A 13,192-nucleotide genomic window follows, 5' to 3' on the forward strand; every position below is an offset into this window, starting at 1 on the left:
TCTGAAAAGGGCAACCGGGGTCTATACGGCTCCCTCGCAGCTCTCTTCCTCCGACGTTTTTCTCTCTTGTTTTCACAGGAATAATTTCACCGATCCCATTTTAACACATTTTGATGAGGTTGCCATGCTCGTAGAAGCCCGGTTTAGAGTGTGTGAACACCATAAGACTGTAAGATGCAGTACTTACATGTAGACTTAATCTATCATCCCAAGGAGCTCATTAGTTTCCCTACCAGAATGTGAGGATAATGGTTTCTCCTTTGTATTCCAGGTCCTTTGTGCCGAACAGGCTTTGGTTTTCTGTGTTGCTGAACATATTCTGGCACACTGTGTGGAACAGTGTATACTAAAGTCATTCTTGCAGATGATTGACCCCAATTTTTTTTAGTGCGAGCGCATGTGCATGTGTGAGCCGGTGCCTGTGCGCGTAAAGTGGGTTAGAGTAAAAGGCACTTGTTGACATGGTAATACTTTTACACCTCTCTAGAGTTCGGCTAAAGGCTCGCCTTGTTTGAAACCAAAAAGGAGGGGAACATTGAAAAAGGGCTGAGAAAAGAGAGCAGTTGGAGGGGTGGGGGGCGGGGTAGTGTGGAACTGTCCAATATATCCTGTAAAGTTGGCCTGGTTTGGAGGATTGGTCTCCATAAAAGACGGTGGTTTCTCTTTCCCTGAAGTTTCTCTCTCTCTCTCTCTCTCTCTCTCTCTCTCTCTCTCTCCATCCTTCCTTCCCTCCCCCCACGGCTGGAGTAAGCGTATGACAGTGAGACAGGGCCCTGCCAGCCCCTCTGGCAGAGTCATCATTCTTAGCAGCATTAAATCACTACCTCCACTAGCTAGACAAACATGTCACACTCACAGAGAGAAAGAAGCAGAAAGAGAGGAAAGAGGGATAAAACTGTATAAGGAGTGAGGGTGATAGTGAGTGACAAAGGCAGGGAGCAAATAAAGGGCTTCGGTGGTGCACACAAATAAGAGAAAGCAGAGCATGTGTGTAACTGGGGTATCACTTCAAGCTTTACTGCCAGCCCAGAGTTCATTAAGGGTTGTTATTGAGGACTAGGGCTGGGCTGGAGGCAATGGACCAAGGTCCAGAAAAGGATGATTTGAAAGGGTTTAATTTTGGCTGCACCCTAGGGTTCCTCCTTCCTTTCTGGTGGCTTCCACATATATCTGAATGGTGCTACACTTTGACGCTGAATAATTTATCGACTGCCTCCTTCATTTGGGTATAGCTTATTATATATGTTTGCCTCCACAGAGAAGTAATGGGCTTGTCATCACATATTCACATGTATGCACTTAGTTTAATGTTTGTATTGCTACGTGGATACCCATGTTTGTGTTCTATAAAAAAACAGTATCCGTGGGTCTTTGTGATAGAGATTGGGATACGATTGGGCAATGTTAAAATTTTCCAACCAGCAATTGCTGATATATTTGCGCAGGTGTGTGTTTCGCTGATTTGCCTTTACTGGCCTCTTTGTGCTGCTGGGTTCGCTTACCGAAGTGAGTGTCACACACCAGCGGCTGTGACTTATTCTTTGGAAGCAGACCATTAAATTAGCAAAAATAAAATGACAAAAATCGGCCAATCGCCGATACCTGATATATTAGACCAATTTGTCCTAAGAGGAGAGTAGCCAAGATGTCAGGATGAAATTTAGACTAGCTGTTGTCAACAGGTATTACATCACCCATTGAGGAGCGGTTACGAGGTGTGTTTGATTGTGTCCTACATGTCTAGGGATCCCATAGAAAAGAACTGGCTAAGATTTTCAAACCCTCCAACCTGTGTGTGTAGGCCATTAAGATGAACAAAATGATCCAGTGTATTGTAGACCGGCCATCAGTGGTGTATTAAGTCCACTGGAGGACTTATGTGTTTGTAGCATGCCAAAACACAGTCGAATACCCAAGTTACCTGTGTGTGTGTGTGTGTGTCTGTGTGTGCGTGTGTGCACACACATGTGTGTGTTTGCAAGAGCATGTGTGCATAGTTGGTGCTAATAGAATTCTGCTGTCCAGCTCACAGCTGTGTCCTGCTGATGAGTCCCAGGAGGCCCCAGCATATGTCAATGGTTACTATGTTGAGGCTCCAGCATGAAACCACGTGTAGATCATTACTCTCTCTCTCTCTCTTTCTCTCTTTCTCGCTCTCTCGCTCTCTCACTATCTTCCAGTTTGTCTTGCTCTCCACCGACCCACCCCTCTCTCTCACTCTCTCTCTCTCTCCCTCTCTCTCCCTCTCTCTGTTTCCCTTTGCACTGCCAAAGCTCCAACTTGTGCCACTCTCTATCTCTTTAGCCGAGCCAAGTGGGTATTTCAATACAGAGAGATTTGCAGAGCTCCTCTCACTGGCCTATGTTTAGAAATGGGCTTATATGATAGCCATAGTTATTGTGTGTTATTGCGGAGTCAGGGAATGCAAATGGTTTATTGTGCAGCAGGCAGAGAAAACACTAAGTGCTGGTAAGTTCACTTAGTGTATAATGGCTACTTCAACAGTTGGAAATGTACAGTGTGCTGTGTTACAGGACATTACTCTATAATCTGCATGTCTACATTATTTTTTTACACACATTTGCAAAAACAGAGAGACTGAGAAGGCAACTTTCAGGGACATTAAAACCACGTAGTAAATCCACATAGTGTCGGTGGATGTTATTGTTGAAGTGAAGGATTCATTTTGTTTGACATGTTTTGAAAAAAAAAAAACCTAATAATTTTAAAGAAAACAGAAATTGAACTTTATAAATTCCATAACTCATTTCTTTATAAACTTACCTCAGGTAGTGCATCAAAGGTTAAAGATTCAAATTTGCATTTCACATCTTGTGTAGAGTTGCATTTAGACCTGAGGCTTATATCTGTGTGTGTGTGTGATCATAGAAGCTTAGACTATGCTGTGTCATGAAACATTTAAAAGCAGCTCTGAGTTCTGATTTGTCGTGATAGTATGTAATTTGATACAACATACTTTGTTATAAAGTATAATACATGAGATGCTCCTCATTTTCCTTCCAAAGAGCATCTTAATTATTTACCCGAGCAGTCTTCGACTTGCATCTGTACACACTTAAACAAATAAACAAATGACTTACATAGAAACTTTGAATTCATTGTCACACCATAGGACATGTGAGTGATGTACATGGACAGTTGGCAGTTAAGTTAACGTGTAACTCAATAGTTAAACATGCAATACTTTGCAGATAGTTTAGTTCATAGTAACAGTATCATCTCTAAAAGAAAAAAAAAGGGGGTGGTGATCATGTAGTTTATCCAAGAAGTTCTCTGCTGTACATACTTTAGGTCTGACCTGTCCTGGACATAGGCCCAGCTTGTCCTTATCCTGATAGTCAACCCCATCCCCCATGGAGGGGTCAGTGCAAGCTGACATTTACAAGGCCTCTTAATCTGCTGAGAGATTGATGAACCCTCATCCAAAAACCGCCTCCTCCTCTCTGAAAAGCACATGCCTTGTTTTTAGTTTCACCCTCTGACACTTTTTCAGCTCACATAATTGGTTTAGGAGCGTGTTTTGCTTTGAAGAGTAGATTTGTGTCAGGATTTTCATACATGCAGGATTTTTATACATGTAGGATTTTCATACATGCCTGTCTATGTCTGTTTATGGCTCAATACTTCCTCGTATATGTCTAGTGTCCATTACATTCAGACGTGTGTTGTGTTTATTATGTGCAGGGAGTTACGCTCTGTACCTGCACTGCCAGGTCCTGTCCTGCGCACAGACACACAGGCAAACTGAAGCCAGCTGGATTTGCAGAGAGTCTGCCATCTGTTCTGATTTATGTAAGATGTTAACCCTGGACTAGGTTGGCTCCCACTAGCACAGTGATAAACTAATAGAGAAGGTAGCCCCCCATTCACCAGTGTATACAATGTTGTAGGGTAGAACAATCTGGGGCTTTTGGTGGTCATATTTGTTTATTTTACCACTCTGAGCAAAATTATCATCAACACTGACAGTCCCACACTTTAATACAATATACATTACAACATAACATAACATTACCAGATATATGCAGCTTTAGTCAATGGTAACAAAGGGTTATTCACCATGCAGCAGATCTTTGTAAGTTTTCAGATGTTCTTGTTGTGGAAAGTTTCTCTGTAGAATTCATGAGGTCTGATGTTAATGATGTTTAACTCATGTTTGACCATCCAAACAGAATATTTTACAGCATAGACTATCAATATTTCAACTTTAATGTCATGCAATAACTGTTCAAATTCAGAGGACTATAACTTAATAGGGCTACAGATTGCAGTCAATATTTAGCGCAAGCCAATATTTCTACTATATACACTCAGTATAGTATATGTACTTCATGAACATCTTTTTATAGCGAGGTGCAGCAATGTTGTAGCTGCATAACCTGCAGGTTTTTTTAGCAGGGTCACGGACTCAGGTTGACCCATTAACACTAATGGCTCTTACAAGTTTTTGTGTGCTTGCTTCAGTGTGACAGGAGTGTCAGAGATGAAGGGCTAGAAAAGCACAGAAAGTCTGGAAATCTTATGCCCCCCTCCCCGTCTTCTGATTAGCATGTTGTTGACTTGCATTAGGGCTGGGGGGTGGGGGGGGCAGAGAGCGGTCAGGGCAGACATATTTAATGCTTGTGAAGTAATGGGGCTGAATCAGCAGATAGCTCCACTGGGAGCCATTAGTCCAGACATGTGTCATTAACCCTTTCCTTGGCCCGAGCTCCAACCCCATCCACCCCACTCCCCTTAGCCTGGGTTGTGAAGACCAGAGCACTGAGTGAGAGGAGGGTGTTAAACCAGTGGCACAGATACACACTTTACACACATTTTATCTCCTAGGAGTTTATTTCTAATATTTTCCTTGCTCCCCCCTAAATCTGTGATTCTTTTTTTTTTTAGTGCTTTAACATCAAGATAGCTTTAGTTTGTTTCATATTCCAGGCCAGTCTTCCATATAACCTTCTCCAGAACAAGTTAAAATAAGGGTTCCTGATAGAATTAATGTTATGCTCCACTATAAATCCATATTTTACGTATGGCAGGTTCACACTCTGTAGGTTTTAACGTGGGTGTTAAAGGAGGGTTTTGTCGTCTGTGGTCTGCATCATGTCAGTTAGAGTGGATTCTAATCATTTTCATGCTAGACAAAGTATCAGAATGTCCACAGAAATTGCTCCAGCAGCATAATCCACATCTTTGCTATCCAGCCGCATGTGCAATATGTTCCAAACACTCATATTTTGGCCAAAAACGTATAAATATATTTCAACTTCCATTTGTAGTAACTTGAGGAATGGGGCAAAACTTTTCAATCCTACATGGAATGTGTATTATGTGTTTATACTAAATAGATGAGTGAAGTATCACTTTTATTGTGGGCGTGATATTTAAAAAAAAAAAAGAAGAAGAAACAACTACAAGGCTACAAGGCAGAGGGTGACTTTAGTAACAGAATTGGGTTATAATATTTGGGGGTAGTAAGAACGTCCTTGCCTTTTAGTTAACGTAACCTTTTCGCAGGCCTCCCCGTGTTGGCTGCGGCTGCAGGGCAACAATAGGAGAGAAGGGGCAGGCCCACAACACCTGCCAGTCTTAATGGTAAACATATGTCGAGAAATGCAGAGAGAGTGAGGAGGAGGAAGGGAGGAGGGGGAGAGGGCAAGCACACTCCTTAAAGACGCTTTAAAGTGGTTGTGCGTTCGTAGATTGGCTGTTTTTGTTGGGTTTTTTTGAGTCTGTGCATGCATACGTGTGTGTGTGTGTGTATCTATGCAGAACTGCCAACATGTCTGTGTTGGCCTATAGTAATTTGCATGCTACAAGACAGCGCCTGTGGATCATCACATCATAGGTCTGCCCCTGAAGCAAAAAGAGATCCAGATAGTAATACCACAAGCCAAATATGGTGAAGGATGGTAGATTGAGCTGCGTTACCAAATTTTTCTGTGTGGTACTGCAGCATCCCGCAGGGTCTTTTTTTTTTTTTTTTTTTTTTTTTTTAACAAGTTCAGCACTCCAGGGTTCGTCACGTACATGCAACTAACGTCTGTGTGTCTGAGTCACATTAACACACACATGTCAACACACACAGGATGCATGTGTGGGTGTTTTTGCTTGGTGCTCAAAGTGATCATCGCAAGTGTTAGACTACCAGCCCTGGTCTACTGCCATGTCTTTGACACGAGTACACGTGTGGGCGTGTGTGTTTCTGTCTGCATTGTGTAGTGTGTACCAAGACTTACATGCACAGCCATGCATTGCTGCTCTATGTATATATATATTTATATATACGTCTGTGTAAGCTCATTGTAAGTTTGAGGGGCCTCCCCTTCTCTCCCCCAGAGCTCAACTGAGAACGACACGTCATGTCTGCCACCTTTTCTCTGACCACAAAGCTGTCCATTATGGACAGACAAGGTTCAGTGACCAGAGTGGACCCAGACCCACCTTCCACATCACACTTGCCCCTTATAAATCTTCATTTTGGCCTCTTTCTGCATCTCTTCTTGCCCTTTCTTCTTCCTGTATGATATCTGCCCGTGCTAATCTTAAATCTCCTTACAGCCTTGTCCAGTACAGTTTTCAGTATCCAGTAGTTCCACCCCCTTTTGGCTGCAATAAAACCATGTTGCCAAATCTGCTGCCATTGACGTTCACCTCCCCCTGCTGATCTCCCATTTCCTTGTCTCTTCCATATCTCCTGTCCTCGTAACAGTCCCCCCACCCACCCCCCAACTCTTATCCACTGGCCCTACTTTTTAAAATCTGAAAACACCAGCCCGACTTTGTAGAGTGAAAAAGAAATAAATATCATTTACAGATTGACATACGTCTGCTCAGACACCATCAGAAACCATGTAGCAGAAATGTGCTCGTTATAGATGCCGATCAAACAACACAGATGTGTCATTGATTTGTATTCATGTGTATGTTCTCAGACAATATTACTACCATAAAATAGTTATTTGATTAACAGTCTCAGTGCGGTCTCAAACTGTGTTGGCCTGCACTGAAACAAAATGATGAATTATGGAGAGTTGAGACCAAGCAAAGTAACTATACTGTGCCTGTCCTCTGCAGATGACGGCTGTAATGCAATCTGCCTCAGCGTGGACATGCCCTAAGTCAGCTGGTCTTAAATTCACCTTTTTATTGCAGAACTTCCTAATGCAGATTTTCCATGACCAGTTTCTTGTTAGGCAGCCAGCTGTCAGAACATCTAATCTCTTCACCCATAGGCAGTTAAGATAAAAAAGATAGATCAAGGATGGGGCAATGCAGAGATTTTCTCAATGCTGCTCTAGAAAAAGTTTTCGTGTCCCTGCTTTTTCGTCCGCTTGCCTATTCTGTCCATCTCAGGACAGCTATAGGGAATCCCCCTGTGTCCCATAGTCAGACACTGGCTGACAACTCTGACAAGCCTTAGGATTTTCACCTCCTTTACACACACGCACACACACCTTCAAAACAGATATTGGACACCCACAAGAGGTGGGGGGGAAACGTGAACTCACATTTATTTCTCCCTGTCTACACATGAATTACTCTGATGTGGTGTTATATTATTTTCTTCCATTCCCACAATTACTGTACTTATACTTTCTTCATCACATCTATAGTTTCTCTCTCTCACACACACACACACAAACACGTATGACACACATAGACAACGGCACCTTCTCACACACGCACACACACGTTCTCATTTACTGGCTTGCCGGCTGGCTAGAAGGAGTCAAATGGCTCAATGTGTTAAAAGCATTAGGTAAGCATGGATCCAGCAGTACTCCTCAGGCCGATATCATATGTCCTGCTTCATTACAGTCTGGTGTATACATTCAGCTGCATCTCTGACCCTCCATCTATCCATCCCTCTCCCCTACATCCCTCCCCTCTCCTTTTCCCCCTGGGGTGCTTTAACATAGAGCGGGCCATCTCAAGATGTTAGCTGAAGAATGGATGAGATCTCTCATTATTGTAAACGCTGGGCCAGGCCGCCTGGCTGTGGAGATCATGCAAGCACGTGCATGAGCACATGGATAGACTCAGGTTTGAAAAAATCTCTATATAAAGAATGTGTGTATATAAAGTAAGGCTAATTCCTCTTACAGGATGTATAAGTAAGGAAGTGTGGAGTTGCATAAATCAAACGGAGAAGGAAGGGAAAAGAGGTTAAAAAGCAATTAATTAAAAGTTTAACAAACTATCTCTTGCCCACATGTCGGCCCAAGTCTTGTTTTTTCGTGCAACTGTTTTGGGTCCTGATATGACATTAACTGCCGGGAGTGTGCTGACCAAAACCAGCTGAGCAGTGTATGTCACGAGGCACACCGACAGACCAGAGGAGCAAGAGAGAGATCCAAGCAAGCGAGCCTGTAACCTGCAGCCCTGCCGACTGTTACCTCACGCCACACCTCACATCCTGCAGCTGCATGTGTATGAGGCAGCGAACACAGTGAGGCCTTTTCTCCAAACTTCACCGCAGCACTTGGCCTGCCGCGCCACACTTGTCTCTCCATCGCAGGCAGCGCTAGGCTAACATTAGCGCTTTTCTTCCTACATAAGCAGTTTACAGTGTGAATGCACGTATTTGTGTGGAAGATCACAGCAGCCAAAGGCAAGAGGGAGGTCAGGGAGGGCCAGGGGGAGGATGAGGAAGGTTGACGGTGCTGGTGGTGGAAGGAAGGAATGGGGAGGGGGGGGGTCATTGTGTGAGAAAGTCAGCAGTAGTTATAACAGAAAGATTCCAGGTGTGCGGAGCAGACAACAAAATTACATTTGGAGGAGGATTGTACCTTATTCTGCTTCTGCCTGGCCTCGTGAACGATCATCCTGGAAAATAACAAATTGGAAAACTTTTAACTGCTGGTGAATCTAGACTGTCTCAACTGATTCGTTTTGAATCAAATCACATGTTGTTGTGATACTCAGCAGAAGACATGAGGGACAGGAGTGTGGAAAGACAGAAGTGGTGGAAGGAAAAAACAGTGGAAACAGAGGAAAAAATAAAGAGTTTGCATAGAGAAAAGAGATACCTGAGAAAAAGGGGGAGGTGATGAGAGATGTATTCTTGTCTGTGATACTGTAAAGGGCTGCATATCTCTCACTTGTGTCTTTCTCCATTGCTGATATCAGCACAGTGGTCTTTTATTACTTTGTGTCTTTTAGTCTCCCCAGAGCTCTACCTTTTCAATGCTTTTCTTATAAAAAGAAGGGAGAGGTCTTGTTAATCAGCTTTTGGCTTTAGTTTGGGGGCTCGTATATAAACCCTCCCTTTCCCTCCCTGTACCCCTGCCCCCCGTGTATGTAATAGATGAGGATAGCAGAGTGTATGTTTACGAGCGTGAGTGCTGGACTTGGCAGGGCCGAGCGCTACTTCAGTGTCTCACAGTTCATCACAGCTCAATGACTGACTGACTGGGCCCCTGTCTTTCTAGCAGAGTTTACATTATGTGCACACACACACTCATATGTACGCACTAACTCATACACGACTCTTGACTCTGACCGCTTCTCTTCTCTAAACTTCTCATTGTTTCTAGTTCCTAAGCCGTCCCCCAAGGTAATTGTTTAAGATTGTAGATAAATATCTGTAGCCATTAACTATATTGTTCTCTCCCCTGTCCCCTCCCTGCAGTGGTCCTATGCGTTGGAGAAGCCCAACACAGGCAGCGTGTTCAGCCTGGCCTGGTCTGCAGACGGCACACAGCTGGCTGGAGCCTGTGGCAACGGACATGTCATCTTTGCCCATGTGGTGGAGCAGCATTGGGAGTGGAAGAACTTTGTGATCACGCTTACCAAGAGGAGAACCATGCAGGTAGAAAGAGAGCCACATACACATCCTCATTTGTGTTTCTGCTCCTTTTCAACCTTAAAGAAAGTCACTTTAGTCTTGTCAATTTAGTTTTTCTGGGCTAATGAATGTCATTTCTTTGTCGTTTGTCTTTTTCATTCAAAGCTTTAGATGTCTGATGTCATATTGAAAAAAATCCTACCAAACCCTCAACTTAACTAAAGTGATTCATCAAATTAAATCTCTAAAAGCAGAGTAAGCTGAATTTGCTGATGGCTTCTTAGTAAGCACATGATTCAAATTTGTCCCCGTGCAGAGAGAGCGAGACAAAGAGAGAGCATCGATACAGAGTGAATGAAGTGAGGGAGCGGCGTTAGAGAGAACAGAGCCGTAAATCAGAGAAATGAAACGTTATTTTCGTATTACTTCATGGTGGTTACATTCTAAAGCACTAACAAACATGGCCACAGCTCCACACATCCTGCAGGAAGAAGCCACATAGAGACACAGTGCAATTAAGTCCTGCACACTGCAAAGGGGGAACGATTCATCACTGTCCATTGACTTTACATTGCGTGATGGCACCTTGCTGTCTTGTCACCTCCTTGTCTGCTGGCAAACAACAGAAAAATGTTAATTATACGTCAGTATATGTTTTCCTCTCTGGTAGACATAGGGTGCTAAAAGAATCTTTGGAGAATGTTTTCAGCTACATACATGCATCTTGTTAGTGTTTCAGCACTTTGTTGCATATTGTGGTTCTGACTGCTTCCCCTTCCACTGGGCATGTTTTAGTATGTATTTAGTATGTCTCTATTGCCGTGATTTTATATGAATCCAGCTAAAGCAAAGCTACACCATGTCCGCTGTGTGTGTATTTCAGCCGTGCCCATGGTCAAAGAGACACACAGACCTCCGGCTCTTCATATAGACAGAGATCAGAGAAGAGACAGAGACAGCAATGTTACCTGGTCGCTACGTTTTTATGGTCTCCATCTGCGCAGCATTCAAATATTGATTTAGAATTTGAACGTCAACCTTGTGAAGCTTCAAACTGTTCATTACAGCCCTACAACAACTCGTTTCAATAATATGATTTGACAGTATAAAAGACTGTCTATCTTGTCTGTCTCACCAAAACTAATGGTACTGTTATATGCATATGCAAAAGAATCATACTAGAAGATTCATGGTCCATTATAAAAGTTATGGTTTTACACTTTAAGGGGTCTTTAAGGGTTTTCAGATCACTGAAAATTGGCGTGTCTATGAGGAAAAATAATAGATTTTCACAAGGCAAACATCAACCGAGCCAAGCTCAGTATAGCAGGAGAACTGAAAAGTACTGCAGTGCCATAGGCAGACTGTAAAGTGAGTGAATATGCTATGTAGAGAAGCAAATGCTTCCCAGGCTTTGACTAGTTGTGGCCGTATATTAAAGTAGGACCCTCCCAGTGTGCCAGTGTGCAGCCCTGCAGTGACAATGACCGGCCTGTCTAGCTGCCTCTCTCACTCCACCATTCTCTACTGTTTAAACTCACCCTAACCACAAGGTAGCGTTTACATGCGGTTAACACACCCAAATGTACATATACACGCACACTTGTATACTTTCAGGCAAGGATACACGCGCGCACCTACAGAAACAAGGTCACGCACGTGCATGCGTGCCAACACACGTGCGTTCATTTGCCATAGACATCCTTACCAAGTGCAGTTTGTGTAAACCAAACAAAGTCGGGTGATCAGCCATTTATTTTCAGCCTTGCAGGCGCTTTTCTGTCTCCCTCCTCCCCCTCTCCTCCTCGCAGTCCTTTTTAAAAGTGCACATCTGCCAGTGGTTTGTGAATCAGCCAGCTAAATTTACCACCTTGCGGTCAAATGTTTTTTATTCCTGGTTGTGTTGCATGTAAATTTAGCTTGCTGGAGGGAGCAGAGGAGGAAGATTTGTAAAGCTGTAAAAATAACCCCACCTTTCACCTGGTGCTGGAAAAGGCCTTTTCATTCATTCACAGAGAGAGCTGCAGGGAAGTATTTATCTATGCAGGTGAAAAAAGGAGTAGCAACCGCTGCACGCACATACTTAAAACAGTAAAAACTGCTTTCTCTGACCACAGTTGCCCGTACGTATACTTATACATACTGTAGACTCTTTCCTGTGTATATTAAGAATAAATACAGTCCAGTGTGTACGTGACTGTGTTCACCACTCTGTTAGTAAAGCCAGCTCTCCTTTGTTGTTTGCGTGCTTAAATGTAAAGTGTTTGCTCAGTAGTATAAAGTTTATGTCTGTTCAGTAATTTCTAAGAACCCTACTCTTATTTTTTTTTGTTTTTTTTCATTTAACTCTTAATCTTCCGCCCCCACTCTCCTCTCCTTCTTTTTTCTCAGGTAAGGAATGTGATGAACGACGCAGTGGACGTTTTGGAGTTCAGAGATCGAGTCATCAAAGCTTCTCTGGCATACGGTCACCTTGTGGTCACCACTTCCCTCCAGTGCTATGTCTACAAGTCAGTAACCCGTTCCTCCTCCGCTTGTTTCCTCCGGTCGTGACATTTCTCTGTTCACACTGCTCTGAAAATCCTCATCCTATGATTTAAGAATTTTTTCCTCACACATCAGGATTGTGTGCAACACATGCTCGAATGGAAAAAATGCATCTTACCAAGATGCTGATTGTGACAGGTCTAACGTTATTAGATGATCTCTGTGTATGTCGTGAAATATGGTAGGCTTATTTGAGGTGTAATTTTTATTTTTGTACCACATGGACACGGCAGGATTAAGCATACACCCTCTGCATGTGTTACAAATTTTTCCATTATAGTTCCATGATAAAAGTTCAGTTCTTCACTTCATGCTCTGTATCTGTATCTCCTCTCCTTTTATTTATATTTCCTTTCGTTTGTTGTCATTCATAACCCTTTGCCTTTGTGCTCTTGCTTTACCTCTGCACATGTCAGATGTAGCACTTTTTTTGTTAATAGATAATAGTCCTGTGTTTTCAAAGTTCTGCTGTTCCTGTCTCTGTCTGTGCTGTTTATTTGTGCCAGCTCAAGAAACTGGAACACTCCCCTCATCTTTGACCTGAAGGAGGGAACAGTGAGCCTCATCCTGCAAGCAGAGAAGTGAGTCTCTCTATTCCAGGAGCAGTGCAACGAGAGAGAAAACAGGCTTTTGGATCGTCTGTCAGCTTCTCTAATGCTTCATTACTCTGCACTGACCACTCATCAAGCAGCCTACCAGGCACACAAACACACACACACACACACACACACATACATACACATAGGGGGCTCTAGATTAGCTAGCCCTGTCATACAGTAAGGCTGAGAGTGAAACCACTGGGGGAAATTAGATTATTATGGAGTAGCTCTTGTGCAATACTTC

General features: G+C 43.1%; 1 protein-coding gene across 4 annotated transcripts in view; it reads left to right on the forward strand.

Annotated features, from left to right (window-relative positions):
* ift80 (intraflagellar transport 80 homolog (Chlamydomonas)) overlaps positions 1-13,192 on the forward strand; it is a 36,286-nt gene that overhangs the window by 16,261 nt on the left and 6,833 nt on the right. For all 4 annotated transcript variants that reach the window (XM_027280002.1, XM_027280001.1, XM_027279999.1 and 1 more), the window contains exons 9-11: positions 9,647-9,826; positions 12,194-12,312; positions 12,856-12,930. In XM_027280002.1, the coding sequence (XP_027135803.1) occupies positions 9,647-9,826; positions 12,194-12,312; positions 12,856-12,930 (374 nt within the window). The remainder of the gene's footprint in view (positions 1-9,646; positions 9,827-12,193; positions 12,313-12,855; positions 12,931-13,192) is intronic.

This window comes from Larimichthys crocea, chromosome VII (assembly GCF_000972845.2).
Source record: "Larimichthys crocea isolate SSNF chromosome VII, L_crocea_2.0, whole genome shotgun sequence".
Lineage (NCBI taxonomy): Eukaryota > Metazoa > Chordata > Actinopteri > Sciaenidae > Larimichthys > Larimichthys crocea.